Below are 17078 nucleotides of genomic sequence, written 5' to 3'. Positions count from 1 at the left end.
GTTAGTCTTACGCGGTGGACAAGACGTCAGATTATATGCCCCCATAATGCACCGCGCCTCTGCTCATAGAAAGCGAGGGGAAACAAACCCAGAGTTGGGCTGCCAGCCCTGTGTATGTGCCCATAATGCATCGCGCCCTGTGCTCGTAGGAAGAGAAGGAAAAATAAGCCCGAGCTGCTGTTCGCCTTTACTCGCATCGTCGCTGGCCTTTGTGGTGCCGCTGAATAGTCGATGCCGAGAGTTTTATGCGCCTCTGTCGGCCCTGTGGCTGGATAATTCAAAGCGGCCGCCCGCCATTTCGCTGCTGATGCACGGCGTCCCTCTAGGCTCCAGCGCATTGGGGCGGCAGCACTGCCATGAATAGCGGGCTTCCAGCTTCCGCCGCCGCGCTTGGGGGGGCCGCCGCCGTTCCCTGCGCCAAGGTGAAGCTTTGTCGCTACTACGCAAAAGACAAGACCTGCTTTTATGGAGACGAGTGTCAGTTCCTGCACGAAGAGCCGTCCGCGTCCGGTCTGTCGGCGCACGGCGGTGCAAGTGGTCCGGCCCCTCTGGCCCTGAGTAGTGCTGCCGGGACCGCCGCCTACCCGCTTGGAGGATCCGCCTCGGCCGCTGCGGGTGCAAACGTAACCAAGAAGAACGATTCGGTGGGGGCTGGAGGCGCGCTTCTGGACGGACAGCTGCTGAGCCGTGAGTCCGCAGGGGCCCCGATGCTGATGTCCGGTCTTATTTTTCTTACTGGGAGCTGTCAGTATTGTCATTATTGAAACGGCCCCAGAGTAGCCCCGCGTCTACGTCTGGCTTCCCGGCGGGGACCCTCAGCGCCTCGCGGGCTCACCACTGTGTTTACACACCGGGGCTTCACGGTAGTGGAGAGTTACGGCGGAAAGCGGGCTGCGTTTGCAGAGGATTACGATGGGCTGCTTGTTGCCATCTCTCGTTACTAACACGCTTTGTGTATGAGGCTTCAGTTGGGGACCGCGCGGCCAGCGCGTCCCTGTCCCCAACGCCGTACACCCTTCCCATGGCGCGTATCCTTAGTCCTGCCTTTAGTCGGTGGTCTCGCTCCTTCCCACACTCTGTTTACATCCCCATTCATCCAGCCGTTGGGTTGGGGCTGGCGCGTCATCACCACGGTAGCCTGCGATTGGTCGCTCCCGCGGGCGCCCACTGCTGTTCCGACTGTGATTGGCGTTTCCTAGCTGACTCCACGCCCTTGACAATGCATTTTTCTCTGGAGAATGGTAAACGTATTCCTGTTCCACGCTGTTTTTTTTTTTTTACGATTAAAATCAACTGTGCCATTGTCGTCATTATATGGACACCACGATCTGCACTGGTCCCTATCATTCAACCTAGAAGTTAACGGTTGTTGTGAGAACATTAAAAAAATTGCAGTTTGACTTTTGTCGGAATTTTTTCCCCCGTGAAGCTACGGTCTGTGTTGTACTCATTAATGGTTTGGGCACATAGCTTCACCATCTTATTTCCTATTGGGAAACAGTGTTGGGGATTAGCAAATAATCCATTACAGATGTAGATGGAAAGTACAAATCTAGACTAAGGTTTTATTTCAACCATCCAGTTGAGTACTATCGCTGTGAATATCATACGCATAAGCAGATGCCTTAGAGAGGTGTTGTTCCCTTGGTCGTTCCCTATGGGTGGCTCTGCTGTTGGAAGCATATTTAGATGAGCGTTGCACTGCATTATGGGAGTGTGACGTCCACTTTTCTGCTGCAGTCCCTGGGATGGATGGTGGTGCCCTGACTGAATCCAACCTGACTAACTCCTATTTCAGCAGCAGCTTTATTGGAGTCAATGGGTTTGGCAGCCCCGCAGAGCCCAAATTCCCCATGATGCAGGTACTTTTCTGACAGTCCTACTGGAAAGTTCCCTGCATGTATTAAACCTAATGTGTGGGAAATTACATTGCATTTAATGGCTATCCTGGTATGTGAGGCTTTATTTTATATGAATGTACTCTTATTGCTATTATGTAGAGGATGACCAGCAGCAGCAGCTCTCCGAGTCTCCTCAATGACAGTATGAAGAACTACAGCACACATGGTGAGAAACGTGCATGGAGACAGACAGATAAATGCTCAAACTCACTCCTACTTTGTGAGGCTCATGCTATCTTTCCGTCCTCCTCATAGATCCAGGTAATTCCCCTGTATCGACTCTCTTTGCGGACTTCGGTGCTCTGAGCCTGTCACAAAGGAGAAAGGTGAGACCCCATCCCGTATGCGCACAGCTGTCCCACACACCCCTGTCCTGTGAGCGCGCGTGTGAGAGTGTCTGCGTGTGAGAACGTGTGCGTGCGTGTGTGAGTGCACGGCTGTCCCATGCTGTCTGACAGGCTGCTTGTCCTGGCATCTCCTGCAGGCCCCAAATCCAGCCGCCAGCGAGTTCGTCCCGAAGACAGCCCCAGCCTCTCGCCTGGCCTCTGTTCCTCTGTCCGGTGCCCTCCCCTTCTCCTCCCCACTCTTCTCGCACTCAGGCATGGGCAGCACTACTGCCTCCAGCCTAGCCCCAGGTTGGTCCCCGGCTCTTGCTGTGACCCCCCCCGCCCCCCAGCTTTTGTTGTCACTGTGTTTTGGATGATTATCTTTTTGACCCCCCCCCCTTAGGCATGTCCCTGTCTGCTGGCTCCTCACCGCTCCACTCGCCCAAAATCACCCCCCACACCTCCCCAGCCCCCCCGCCGTCGGAGCCACACGCCCAGCCCTTACCCCGGGGCTGCTGGCTACACAGCTCTGGGGGACCCGGCAGCCACGGGAGCCGTGGGAGGTCATGTGATCCAGAAGGAGACAGTGGGTGGGACGACCTACTTTTACACGGACAGCACGCCCTCCCCGATGGCGGGGCTGGTATGTGACTGTGTTCCCCATGTGTGTCCCCTGTGTTCTGCCTGTGCCGGCAGACCTCTACTGACCATGTGCCTTCCTTCTCTGCACCCAGGTGTTTCCTACGTTCCACATCTATCCCCCCACGGCCCCCCACGTGGCCTACATGCAGCCCAAGGCCAATGCCCCATCCTTCTTCATGGCCGATGAACTTCGCCAGGTGTTTCTCGTGCCTTGGGGGTGGGGTGGGGTGGGGGGGTGAGAATGTGGAATGGACCCATGTGCTTTGTTACACATTTTTTTGCATCATGTTCTGTGCAGATTGCATGCTTTCTTGCTGTAATGCATATTCTGATTGGGTAGCTCTGTCTGTGGCAGTGTTGAAGGCTGCTGCTGCTGATTGGCTGGTAACTGTGACTACCTAACAGTAACGCTGATTGGTGGCGTGTCCCGTTCTGCAGGAGCTAATCAACAGGCACCTGATAACCATGGCGCAAATTGACCAGGCTGAGAACCCAGGTGAGGTAGCATGTGACTGGGGCCATGTGATCAGAGCTGCCCGCGCTGGTGGTACATGTTCTATCAGGCCGCTCCGTTGATGTGTGCTCTCCCTCGTTTGCTGACGGGTGGTTAACTTGCGTTAGTGATGCAGATAGCCCCTTGCTGTTCTGGGCCCTGCCCCACGCCGGCTGCTCAGGGCCTGCTTTTCTGGGACAGGGTGGTCCGGTCCGTGAACTGGGTCCCGCCGAAACCCGTTTGTTTTGTACCTGGTACATCGGAGGTTCTGCTCCATGCAGCTCATTTTTACGGGCTGGAGTGAGCTCTGCGCGAGCATCATGCTGGAGCTGTCAAGCTGCTTCTGTCTACGTGAGTGTGCTGGTTACATCAGTGCTGCGCAGGTCAGCATGTTGGCGTGTGATGGTCCTGCTTGCGGGCCTGAAGCGTGTTGCACTGTGATACTGTGAAATGTGTTTTGCTGCACACACCGTGAAGAAGGTTATGCTTCCTTTTTGTTCACGCAGATGTCCCAGCTGAGGTTGATAACTACCACAGCCTGTTTCCTCTGGAGCCCCTGCCTCCTCCCAACCGGCTGCAGAAAACCAGCAGCTTCAATTACATCACTTCCTGTTATAAAGCAGTTAACAGCAAAGATGATCTGCCCTACTGCCTGAGGAGGATTCACGGTAGGGAGGGGGGTGGTCACATGGGGCCCTGCTGAGGGTACCAGCTCCCATGGCGTCCTGTACATCCCAGGTGCTCTGTGTGTTCAGGCTTCAGGCTGGTGAACACCAAATGTATGATGCTGGTGGACATGTGGAGGAAGATCCAGCACTCGAACTTTGTCACGCTCAGAGAGGTCTTCACCACCAAGGCCTTTGGAGACCACTGTGAGTGCTGTCTGCCTGTCTGTCAGCCTGCTTGCCTCTATGTACCTATGTTTGTTTCTGTCTGTCTCTGTCAGTCATGATTACACAGTGTCATGATTACAAAATTCTGCAGAGGGCTTTCAGTTTGAAACAAAGGATACAGGAAGTGGGGAGACATGACGACATGCATCCTTGCGCGCACCTGACCCAGTTGGATGTCTATAGTCTATGCGCCCGACGAGAGGGAGAGAGAGAAAAAGTCAGAGAGAGAAAGAGAGAAGCGAGATAAAGGTAGATTTAACTAGCTAATGTTAAGTTAGACTTTTTCAGTTTGAAAGAACATGATGTGATGCTCATGGCCAACTATTTATTATTAATATATCCTGAAATAATGGTCCAGCTATCCTAACACTAACATTAGCAAACTCATTGAATTATAATACTGGTAACACTACTTCTGTTATCATCAGTAAAGTAATTTCCAACGCTGTTTATACCAGCTATGTTCTTGATTGCATTTTCAAATGAGTTTGTTAAAATAGAAGAGTGAGAAAAGAAAGGTGCCTGATGTTGATGAGGAAGATAGTCAGGTAATGTTGCTTTAGCTGCAGGGGGCTCCTGGTTCTCAGCTATGTGCTGAAGTTTTGAAGGAAAAATGCTTTGTGGTTATATAATATGAAACATTAGAGATGGTTGTTACAATCTTAATGATCTTACCGATTGCATGATCAGATATTTGTGATGAGAGAATTACCTAATGTTACTCGAATGTAACATTGTAATGTTGTCTCAAATGTAACAGAGAGACAAGAGTAATGTAGGCGAGTGAAGCAAGAGTGAGGGAAGGAAGAGAGGAGAGGAGAGAAGTACACAGAAGGTGAAGACTATACCGGATTATTGCATTTTTAATACCTGATGATAATCAATTGGACCGCCACATTACTGTGCATGGACACGACCCAGGTGTAATGAAAACCTTTTTGGGGGGTATGGGAAGGGTCACCCCTGTAGCAGAAAAAAAGAAAACACCGGTATGTTTGTCTCTGTCCTTGTCTGTCTTCCCTGCTGCACCAGGTACTGTACTTTTGGTACTTCAAGGTGCTGGTTTTCCACTGGCGTAAAAACTGGTACTGGATTAAAAAAAAATTCAATGTAGTATATTATAGAGCTGGCCGATGTGAGATGTTAATACCAGCGTTGTTCACACATTCCAGGGATGGCGAGAGTCAGCTGGGCCCTTCATACTGTCCGGACATTATAGCGCAGTAAATGAAGTTTACCTTTTGCATGGGCACTGCATGTGTTCTCTGAGACAATCTTAATCATTTTCATCCTTGTTGTTTACATCACTTCTAGGCGCGTTCGTGCGAAACTCCTTTCTGCTTTATAAATACTACAGTACTTATTACAACAAAATCACATCGCGATACTTGGAAAATTTCCGATACCGTGCTGCCATAGTATATTATAGCTTCGATCTCTTCATTTGTTGAAGCAAAAATTATTACTACTTTTTAAAACTCTATTGTTGTTTTCTGATTTTGTAGCTTTTTTCCAGATGATGGCTGCATTGTGTTTGAGGCAGGACATTTGCATAACCAATTCACAAACAAAGCATTTGTAAGTCCCTCCCGAAAGTGCCAAAGTACCAAAAAAGTACCGCAGCTGCTTTGGTACTTTAGGTACTGGAATGTTTGTTACTGGCGCTAGAATAGGGAGACTGCCATTAAAACGTACTGCACCTGGTATGGTGAGAAAGCCCCCTCTGTGCACCCGTCTGCCTGCCTGTGTCTTTCTTCGTTTAATGCCCCCCCCCCCCACCCCCCCCCTCTGTAGCCCTGGTCTTCTCCTACGACTTCCACGCTGGCGCAGAAACCATGGCCGCCCGGCACTTTAACAACCCCACAGCCGACTGCTACTTCACCAAGAGGAAGTGGGGTGAGTGGCAAGGCTGCCTGTGTGCTGTATTTTCCTACCTCTGAAGGTACAAAAGCCCAAGTCACAATGGGGCTCCCATGCCTGGCCTTGTGCAGGTGCTGTGTGGTTTGTAACCCCCTCCCCCGCTGCAGAGACTCCCCCCCCCTCAGCCCTCTCAGGAACAGAAAGCTGCAATTGGGGTGGCGGAAGGGGGCAGTGGTGTCTGGCACCTGCAGATGTGATGTTGTTACATCATGGGTGGCAGCAAGGCACCGGCTGGCAGGCTCTGTCCCTGAGCCTGTCCCCTCCTCCCCCCATTGTCCCTGAACTTGTCCCCTTTGCCCCCTATGTTGCTGAGTGTGTCCCCTCTCCTTCCCCGTTTCTCTGAGCCTGTCCCCGTTCCCCATGTCCCCAGCTGGCCAGCACGAACCTCCCCCGCCCCGGCAGCATGCCGGCTTGCTGCCCGAGTCACTCATCTGGGCCTACATTGTGCAGCTGAGCTCAGCACTGCGCACCATTCACACTGCTGGCCTGGCCTGCAGACTCATGGAGCCCCGCAAGATCATCGTCACCGGGAAGACCAGGTAGGACTGTGGGGGGAGCTGTGGGTGGGGGGTCAAGACTCTCAATGAGGAAGTGAAAACTCGCATCTCTTCATGGTTCCTCTTTCTGGGCTGACTGGTACGGTGGAATAAACCGCGATTTGCTGCAAAGGTACACCACTCCTGTCTGTGCCTCGGTATGTTTGACGCACAGCCTCAACACGCTTGTCGGCTAGACAGCCGCTGTGTTTCTGCCAGCTGTCTTCCACATCAAATGAGGTTTTCCCTTCTAGGCACTCGTATGCCCTCTGCGAGCTGTCTATCTGCGAGCTGTCTATCTGCGAGCTGTCTATCTGCGAGCTGTCTATCTGCGAGCTGTCTATCTGCGAGCTGTCTATCTGCGAGCTGTCTATCTGCGAGCTGTCTATCTGCGAGCTGTCTATGCTCATTAAAGGGGAGGCACAGAGCTGCTCTCTTTCCTGAGCGTAATGAAGTTGTCTACTTCATAATGCTACTGCCTCAGCAACTCAGGGTAGCCAAATTGATCCACATTAAAGAAATTATGGGAATTTAGTATCTGAAACGCACTTTGTGAGTGTGTTGGCTTTAGGGGCCTGAAGATCTTGTTTGTGAAGCGCTACCCCCCAACTGTTGCTGCTGTCTTTCCTTCCCTTTCTCTCTCTCCACCAGGTTGCGTGTGAACTGTGTTGGTGTCTTTGATGTCTTAACGTTTGATAGCAGCCAGTCGAACCCTTTGGCCTTGATCCCACAATACCAGGTAAAACCATGTGGATACCTACAGTTTGTCTGTGCCCCGTGCATGATGCCGTGTGGCCGCATCTGTCTGTGACCCTGTATCTGTCTGATGCCATGCGGCCGCATCCGTCTGTGACCCTGTATCCGTCTGTGACCCTGTATCCGTCTGTGACCCTGTATCTGTCTGTGACGCCATGTGTGAAGTTCTGTGGCTTCCTCTCTGACTGCAGCAAGCGGACCTTGTCTCCCTGGGGAAAGTGGTGCTGGCACTGGCCTGTAACTCTCTGGCTGGTCTGCAGAGAGAGAACCTGCAGAAAGCCATGGAGCTGGTGTCCATCAACTACTCTTCTGACCTCAAGAACCTCATTCTGTAAGATCATCTTGACCTCTCTGTGCCCTACAGGCTCCTACATACATTCTGTTTTCTGTACATCTCCCACTGCTTGTCTATCCCGTCTGCTCCTCAGATACCTGCTGACTGATCAGTCTCGACTGCGCAGTGTTAACGACATCATGCCCATGATCGGAGCTCGATTCTACACTCAGCTGGATGCCTCCCAGATGAGAAATGATGTCATCGAGGAGGACCTGGCCAAGGTACGCAGCCCAAACATGGACAGCCGCTCATGCCCAATGCGCACTTGCAGAGGCTCGCGCCCAATGCACACTTGCAGAGGCTCGCGCCCAATGCACACTTGCAGAGGCTCGCGCCCAATGCACACTTGCAGAGGCTCGCGCCCAATGCACACTTGCAGAGGCTCGCGCCCAATGCACACTTGCAGAGGCTCGCGCCCAATGCACACTTGCAGAGGCTCGCGCCCAATGCACACTTGCAGAGGCTCGCGCCCAATGCACACTTGCAGAGGCTCGCGCCCGGCTCGCGCCCAACGCGCGCGGATGGCCTGCCCACACACAGCAGCATGCTGCCCTGGACGAGAATCTGTCCGCTCTTGAACCCTCTTCTCCTGCTTCTTAGCTGAGGAAATGCTGGCCCCTCTACGTTTTGTAGCTATACCTGGATGTTTACGCCAGTGTCTGGGTGTAACACTAATGACCTCATTCTTGCTCTGTTATTTCTCTCCTGCCGGTGTCTATTTCTGAGTACTAATTGGTTTTATTTGTGAAACTGAAACCTGCCCGTTCCTGTTTATGGTCGTGCTGTGTTGTGTATAGCCATGGCTGTGGCTGTGGCTCTGGGCTTGAGGTCCATGCTGTGCCATTCAGAACAAGCCAGGCGGGTTTCTAAATGTCCCTCATTCACAAGCCAGCTCAGGTAGGAGCTGCTGTCATTCTCTAAGAGCTTCAGGTCACTCTCGGTCCCCGCCGCATTGTGGAGGCATGCGGTATCTAGATGACCTTCTTAATATAGGAAGTCCCTCTTATGCTTCCCGCAGGAGGTGCAGAATGGCCGCTTGTTCCGTCTCCTGGCTAAACTTGGCACCATCAATGAGAGGCCTGAGTAAGTCTCCTGATAGCATCGTCTCTGCATCCCCGTTACGCAGACCAGTGCACAAACCCAACATAACGTCCATTACCTTTGGGTCACGTCCTGTGCCCACTCACGGCCTGTCGACCATATGCTGCAGGTTTCAGAAGGACCCCACCTGGTCCGAGACCGGAGATCGCTACCTTCTGAAGCTCTTCAGGGACCACCTCTTCCACCAGGTCACTGAGGCCGGCACCCCCTGGATAGATCTCAGCCACATTGTTTCTTGCCTCAACAAGGTGAGATGTCACCTGCTGCAGCTGGCGCCATGCCCTGCTTGAACTGTCTGTGTGATGTCTGACTGTGTGCTCTATCTTCCTGCTGCAGCTGGATGCTGGCGTCCCGGAAAAGATCAGCTTGGTCTCCCGGGATGAGAAGAGTATCCTGGTGGTGACTTACTCGGACCTAAAGCGCTGTTTCGATGGCACCTTTCAGGAGCTGACCAGCGTTTCCAGTGGGCAGCTGTAGCATTGGCCCCACCCTCCTGATGGAGGCCCCGCCTCCCCGGCTCCTGGCAGCCGATAGCTCGGACTGCCCGTGACTGAAACTGAGCAAATTGCACTACAGCCGGGTGTGATACCTTTTCCCCGGGTGGCTGAGCACGGACATGCAGGCACGTGGGCAGGCAGGTTCGCTGCCTCGCTTCTGTCTGCCACGCTGCTCTGTCTGGCAGGAGTCCATTTGACTTCAGAAGCTGTTTTCTCTCAGATTGAAACCCTGTGGCTGTGATTATGGGCACAAGGGGTTATTTTTTTTTTGTCCTTTTTTTAAAGATGGGGGATCAAAACCTGATGGTGTCTTTGCTGTTTTTTATTTGGTTTTTATTTCCCTGATGCAGATGCACTAAATTTTTAAGTTTGTTTTAATTGTCGTGGCCTTGCGAGGGCACTGTCCTCAAAGGATTGGAAATAAAACCTGCGTTTCTTACATGCCTACTCCTCCTGCTGGGATCTCGTACCCCAGCCTGCAACGATGCGGCCAGCAGCAGGCCTCGGGTGGCCGTCCTTAGGCAAGAGGGTTTGTTAGGATGACCAGCATAGACACAGTGTTTGGCTTGGGTCTGCCCCCCTGTGGACTTGGGAGGTACTGAGCAGTGATGGCGTGAGCTTGCCGTGAACCACCCCAGCTCGACGGGCTGTGCTGAACAGGGGGTGTTGACAGTGGTGAGTGGCTCACATTGGCAGACTGCTGGTGTGTCAGTACTGTTGTGTGACTGGTCAGTGCTCAGTCCCCTTGCACCCAGGCTGATGAATGGGTGCCACTGTTCTACCAGGAAGTGATGCCCCCCCCCCCCCAAAGAAAAAGCCCCTGCACAGACACTTTCCCCCATTATGCCTTCATCTTTGCAGTATTTGTGCGTACAGCAGTGTTTTCTTTAATTCCAGGGGCACAAAACATTTTCCTTAGTGTCTTAGTTAAGGCTTTTTTTTTTTTTTAATGACATTGTTTACACAAAGCACCCTTAGGTCTTCTCTTTAAGGTTTCCTTAAGATGCTCACTTAGATATTTAGCTTTTTCTCCTTATCCTGAGCTAATAATTAAGGAATTCCTTAAAGTTCATTAAACTGTTGAAAGCTTAGCAACCAAAGTAAGGAAAACTAATTAAGATACCTTTGACTGTATCTCACCCGCAACGTAAGTTAATGGTGATAGGGAGGATGAAAATGAGCACATCCCAAGAAGAGGGTCCTGCAGCTGAGAGAATCCAGTGGATACGATTAATGATGAATAATTGATTTTACCTGATTACCAATCTCTTCATGATTTTATTGATATGACATTATTAAATCTGGCCAAGACATTGATCTTGTGGTTGTGCAGAATAAAAAAAACAGTGTAATATATTCCACTAGTAAGTGCTGGCAAGTTTCAGTGCTACTACCGGCGATATTAGACAGAAGTATATTGGTTATTGATCAAGTTTTGCGATGCATAAATATGGAGACCGAAGCGACTCAGTTATGGTACTCAGTAATGCATTTAATGTAACTAAGATACAAAAATAATTACAATTTGCAATTTTTTGCTCCACTCCTATGTCTTTTCCCCATACTTCTGTATACGAGTACATTTTGTATTTATATACTTTATAATAATATTATTATAATCATTTATATGATATGGTCACATGGGAGACTGCAGGCCATGACTGCATAAGTAAGCACCGCTGCTGCTGGTCAATCATCATGAGTTTTTTTTCGAGCAAAAAGTGCCTACTCATACTGAACAAAATGCTCCTGATAAGGATAAAGTCGGGAGAAAATCCAGCTTTTATTTTTATTTATAGTTGTTAGATGGATAATGTGTTTAATTTCATCATTGTCATTAATGCATACATCATGTTTTTGTTTTAGGGGGCAGCATGGTGGTGCAGTGGTTAGCACTGCTGCCTCACACCTCTGGGACCCGGGTTCCGGTCTCCGCCTGGGTCACATGTGTGCGGAGTTTGCATATTCTCCCCATGTCGTCGTGGGGTTTCCTACAGGTACTCCGGTTTCCCCCCACTGCCCAAAAACATGCTGAGGCTAAATTGCCCGTAGGTGTGCATGTGTGAGTGTGCCCTGCATTGGGCTGGCCCCCCATCCAGAGTTGTTCCCTGCCTCGTGCCAATTGCTTCCGGGATAGGACCCCCGCGACCCAGTAGGATAAGCGGTTTGGAAAATTGATGGATGGATGGATGTATGTTTTTGTTTTAGTTACTGTCACAAAAACCCTTTGTCAGTACATTCATCTATGTTAAATTTCATCTGCCAGGTATCAGCCCAGTGGCTAATTAAATCCAGATCTTATTGTAGTGTCTCTGCTGCTAGATCAATATCTGCTACACCACCCACCTTGGTGTCGTCTGCAAATTTAACCAGTTTACTATACGTATTTGTGTCCATATCATTAATGTAAATTAGGAATAACAGTGGTCCTAAAATTGAACCCTGCGGTACCCCACTATGAACGCAGGCCCACTGTGACATTCTGCCTCTAATAACTACTCGTTGCTTTCTGTCTGTTAGCCAGTTTTCGATGCAAGCTGCTACAGTTCCTAAAATCGCTGCAGCCTTGAGCTTAAGCAAGAGCTGTTTGAAGGGGACTGTCATGGGTTGGCCCCCTGTCCTGTGTTGTTCCCTGCCTTATGCCCATAGTTTCCAGGATAGGCTCTGGACTCCCCGTGACCCAGAAGGATAAGTGGTTTGGAAAATGGATGGATTGATGTTTGTTAGGACAACATCAAAGGCCTTCTGGAAATCTAAGTAGATCACATCGTAGATCTTATTGTGATCAATTTCTCTTGTAGCTTCCTCAAAGAACTGAATTAAATTAATTAAACAGGATCTACCTCTCCATGTTGGCTATCCCTCAGAATGTTGTTTGAATCCAGGTGATCTAGCATTTTCACTTAGATTATGGCTTCCATTACTTTTCCAGTAATGCTAGTTAAACTGATTGGCCTATAGTTTGCTTTACTTCTGTCCCCTTTTTTGAATATGGGCATTATTTTAGCACGCTTCCAATCAGAAGATACCACACCAGCAGATAACGATTTCTGGAAGAGTAAAGTTAAAGGTTAGCTAAGAATATCTCTTTTAAAACTGTAGGTAAGATGCCATCAGGCCCCTGTGATTTATTTTGAGCTTAGCTAGGCTTAGTACCACATCAGCCTCAGTTATACATATATTGGTCATAGACGTATTTGTACTAAATGATGGTAAGTTACTCATGTTCTTTACTGTGAACACCCGTGTAAAATAATCATTAAACTCATTTACTATATCAATTTCTTTTTCAAATATAAGGCCCTTACTATTTAGCAAATTAGTGATTTCAGCTTTTATTTTTTACAACATATAATTAATATTATACGTGTTGTATATACACAATATGTGACATATTCAGTTTTTTTTCTCATCCACTATATGACCATGAACTCGGTCATAAGAGATAAAGGGTTTTTGTGTGACAGTAATTGAAACAAAAATGTGACTACATTACGTGTTAATGATGAAATGAAACACGTTATCCGTCTAAAATACAAACAAAAGTTGGATGTTGTCACCGTTGCATCTTTAGCTAAGGAAACCTTCTGTGCATCACCCTTAAATAAATCCCTCAGCTAAGGAGAAATAAAGCCTTTAAGGTGTTTTGTGCAACTGGCCCTGGGCCTTTGATTTCTGTCTCTCTTGTAAAAACATGGCTGTCGCATCACACAGTCACAGTTTGGACAGAGGCCACAACCTGCTTCAAGCCGTGTGCCATAGGTAGGTCTGGGAGGGACGAGGGACAGAGTATGACAGCATCCATCCCCGACCCACCCTGCCTTTATTCACTTTCCCATAATACACAGCTTTCATGCTAAATGTCCATGATTAACCTTGTTTTTAGCTGCTTTAAAAATATTTTATCTTCCAGCATAGTTTTGTAGCAAGAATATATTATTGCATTTATGAATCTGCTATACTGTTAATGGATGCTACTTGGTACCAAGGCAAACAGGGCAAGCAGAAATGTTCACACATAAATACAGACAGAATTCAGTGGAACATGGGACAGAGTAGCCTGGCCCTGGGATGGATTCTGTTGCTCCAGCTGTCATAGGCAGGGGTGCAGGAGGGTGCCGCTGTAGTCTAGGGGTGGCAAGTCACCCGGGACGGGCTTCTTGCCACCAGCCTTGCTGTGCAACCTTGGATGGTGTGCGGCAGAAAGCAGAATCCCCTGATTCTTACAGCGAGAGAGGAACCTGCAAGACGTGCGGGAGTTGGGCACTGTTAAGCACTAAGTAGATGTTTAGGCATTGCGTTTAGTAGGCGGGCACATCAGGATCACAGAGGGGAGACGTGGGCTTAAGCATCAGGGTGACAGAGGGAATACACGGGTCGGTGTGTCGAGGTCACAGTTGGGAATCTCAGGCCTAAGCATAAGGTTCGCAGAGGGGAGACGTGAGCCTATGCAGTGGGGGTTAGCGTAGGGAGACATTTGTGCAATAAAAGGGTTTAAGGGGGTTTCCAGATGTACCTGCTCATAAGGGGATTCCTGTTTGTGCTCCATTTTACAGTTTTCAGTTCTTCTGATGGTAGCACCATGCCACTGTCAGTCTGGTAGTCCTGTCAGACAGCATTTCACTATGACGTAGAACGTCAGGTCATCCCCACAATGATCATCCCACACAGGTTAGTGCAGTGCTGACACGAGTCACGGCCCTTAAGTATTACAGCATGCTGGTGATGTCCTACCTCTGAACCAGGTGGGTCCAACGAGGGCAGCTCTTCGAAGGTGCTTAGGCCCGAGACAGTCCTGGTGTTCATGTAGCTGAAAGTTGGTAAACAGAACTATAATGAAATGAACTGTGCTGACAACTGGAATGCATTGAATCTGCATTCTGACTGCTGAGTTTCTCCTGAAGGTGTATTTCAGAGCTCAGTCTTTGACCTGCTCCTGTCTCCCACCAGCTGCGACACTAGCTCCTACCCAAGGCTGTCTGGGCTGTGGGGGTTGAGATGCACATCTGCTCCAGAAGGTAAGACAGTGTTCAGGGGAACATAGTCCTTGCCATCCTGGTGGATATGAAATGGAGAATTAGATTTGACATACTGAGCAATACTGAGTGGAAATATCATCAAGCTGGACTATAGGAAACAGCCCCGAACCTGCTGAACCCGCTGCTGCAGCTGGTCTCCAAGGGTCCCCACTAAGGCGGAGAAGGTAGGTCGTACTGCAGGGTTCGAGTCCCAGCATGCCAGCATGGTGCCATAGCTGAAGGAGCAGAGAATGAAATCTACAGGCGTGCCAAACTCTGAGTATATACAGCATCCTCCACAATTTTTGGCACCCTTTGTAAAGATTAATAAAAAGGGATAGAAAGCAGCTTCATGTCACACTGAAAAATTGACAGACCCTAACCTTTCATTAACATAAATTTATTCCAAGAAAAAAAAATCCTTCATCAAGAAATAATTATCTATCCATCCATCTTCTACCACTTTTCCATGTCGGGGGGGGGGGGGGCAGTCTAAGCAGGGAAACCCAGACTTCCCTCTCCCTAGCCACTTCATCCAGCTCCTCCGGGGGGATCCTGAGGCGTTCCCAGGCCAGCCGAGAGACATAGTCTCCCCAGCGTGTCCTGGGTCTTCCCCAGAGCCTTCTCCCAGTGGGATATGCCCGGAACACCTCACCAGGGAGGCATCCAGGAGGCATCCTAAGCAGATGCCCGAGCCACCTCATCTGGCTCCTCTCAATGTGGAGGAACAGCAGTTCTATTCCGAGTCTCTGCCGAATGATCCTATCTCTAAGGGAGAGCCCAGCTACCCTGCGGAGGAAATTCATTTTTGCTGCTTTTATTCGTGATCTCGTCCTTTCGGTCACTACCCACAACTATAGGTGAGGGTAGGAACATAGATCGACTGGTAAACCCAGAGTTTTGCCTTTTGACTCAGATCCTTCTTCACCATGACAGACCGATGCAGTGCCAGCATCACTGCTGATACTACACTGATCTGCCTGTGGATCTCCTGCTCTATCCTTCCCTCGCTCGTGAACAAGACCCCAAGATACTTAAACTCTTCCACATGGGGAAGGACCCCCTCCCCAACCCGGAGAGAGCACTCTACCCTTTTCTGGCTGAGGACCATGGTCTCGGATTTGGAGGTACTGATTCTCATCCCAGTTGCTTCACACTCGGCTGTGAACTGTCCCAGTGAGAGCCGAAGGTCACTGAAGCCAACAGAACCACATCATCTGCAAAAAGCAGAGACCTAATCCTGAGGTCACCCAACTGGACACTCTCAACGCTCTGGCTGCGTTTAGAAATTCTATCTATAAAAGTTATGAACAGAATTGGTGACAAAGGGCAGCCCTGGCGGAGTCCAACCCTCACTGAAAATGAGTCCAACTTACTGCCAGACCAAGCTCTAACAACAGTCATACAGGGACTGAACAGCCCTTATAAGGAAGCCCAGCACACCATACTCCTGGAGCACTCCCCACAGGACTCCCTGAGGGACATGGTTAAATGCCTTCTCCAAGTCCACATAACACATGTAGACTGGTTGGGAAAACTCTCATGCACCCTCCAGGACCCTGCCGAGAGTATAGAGCTGGTCCACTGTTCCACGGCCAGGGCGAAAACCACTCCTGCTCCTCCTGAATCCGAGGTTTGAGAATCTGATGGACCCTCCTCTCCAGGACCCCCAAATAAACCTTACCAGGGAGGCTGAAGAGTGTGATCCCTCTATAGTTAGAGCACACCCTCCGGTCCCCTTTCTTGAAAAGGGGGACCACCACTCTGGTGTGCTAATCCAGAGGCACCACCCTTGATGTCCACGTGATGCTGCAGATGCGTGTCAACCAAGACAGCCCCACAACATCCAGAGCCTTGAGGAACTCTGGGCGGATCTCATCCACCCCCGGGGCCTAGCCACTGAGGAGCTTTTTAACCACCTCGGTGACCTCTGCCCCTGAGATAGGGGAGTCCACCCCCAAGTCTCCACACTCTGCTTCCACATTGGAAGGCATGTCGGTGGGATTGAGGAGGTCTTCGAAGTATTCTTTCCACCGACCCACAACTCCCCGAGTTGAGGTTAGCAGTGCCCCATCTGCACTATAAACAGTGTTGATGCTGCACCGCTTTCTTGCCTTGAGCCGTCAGATAGTGGACCAGAATCTCCTCAAAGCTGTCCGGAAGTTGTTCTCCATAGCCATGCCAAACCCCTCCTGCACCCGAGTTTTTGCCTCAGCGACCACCAAAGCCGCCCGTTACTCATCGACTGCCTCTGGAGTCCCACAGGCCAAAAACGACTCATAGGGCTCCTTCTTCAGCTTGAGGGCATCCCTCACCACCGGTGTCCACCAGTGGGTTTGGGGATTGCCGCCACGACAGGCACCAGCTACCTTATGGCCACATCTCTGGTCAGCCGTCTCCACAAACATGACCCATTCGGACTCTGTGTCCCCTGCCTCCCCCAGGACATGGGAAGTTCTGCCGGAGGTAGGAGTTGAAGCGGCTCCTTCTGACAGGGGATTCCGCCAGACGTTCCCAGCAGACCCTCACTATACACTTGGGCCTGCCAGGCCTGACCGGCTTCCTCCCCCACCAGTGGAGCCAACCCACCACCAGGTGGTGATCGGTTGACAGCTCCTAGGGTGTCCTGGTGCCAAGTGCACATATGGACACCCTTAT

The 17078-nt window shown here is 50.2% G+C and overlaps 2 protein-coding genes across 2 annotated transcripts in view; one reads left to right on the top strand and one right to left on the bottom strand.

The window, feature by feature from the left end:
- Window positions 1-74: 74 nt before the first annotated feature.
- pan3 (poly(A) specific ribonuclease subunit PAN3) lies at window positions 75-9841 on the top strand. Its single transcript, XM_049010533.1, is given in 19 exon segments — window positions 75-687; window positions 1741-1862; window positions 2001-2067; window positions 2157-2227; window positions 2386-2536; window positions 2631-2698; window positions 2700-2870; window positions 2962-3066; window positions 3308-3365; window positions 3869-4030; window positions 4118-4234; window positions 6050-6151; window positions 6546-6714; window positions 7363-7450; window positions 7659-7798; window positions 7896-8025; window positions 8823-8887; window positions 9015-9153; window positions 9242-9841. Coding segments are annotated over 19 exon segments (2397 nt in total). The 5' UTR covers window positions 75-356; the 3' UTR covers window positions 9383-9841.
- A 2871-nt stretch (window positions 9842-12712) lies between these two features.
- The window catches only part of flt1 (fms related receptor tyrosine kinase 1), a 31199-nt gene continuing 26833 nt past the window's right edge, over window positions 12713-17078 (bottom strand). The window contains exons 26-30 of the mRNA XM_049010525.1: window positions 14551-14656; window positions 14372-14457; window positions 14137-14212; window positions 13919-14007; window positions 12713-13643 (exon numbers count right to left, since the gene is read on the bottom strand). Coding sequence (XP_048866482.1) covers window positions 13496-13643; window positions 13919-14007; window positions 14137-14212; window positions 14372-14457; window positions 14551-14656 — 505 coding nt within the window. The 3' untranslated portion in view covers window positions 12713-13495. The remainder of the gene's footprint in view (window positions 13644-13918; window positions 14008-14136; window positions 14213-14371; window positions 14458-14550; window positions 14657-17078) is intronic.

Source organism: Brienomyrus brachyistius, chromosome 4, assembly GCF_023856365.1.
Source record: "Brienomyrus brachyistius isolate T26 chromosome 4, BBRACH_0.4, whole genome shotgun sequence".
NCBI lineage: Eukaryota > Metazoa > Chordata > Actinopteri > Osteoglossiformes > Mormyridae > Brienomyrus > Brienomyrus brachyistius.
The sequence above is the reverse complement of the archived record's forward strand: the minus strand, read 5'-3'. Positions and strand labels throughout refer to the sequence as shown.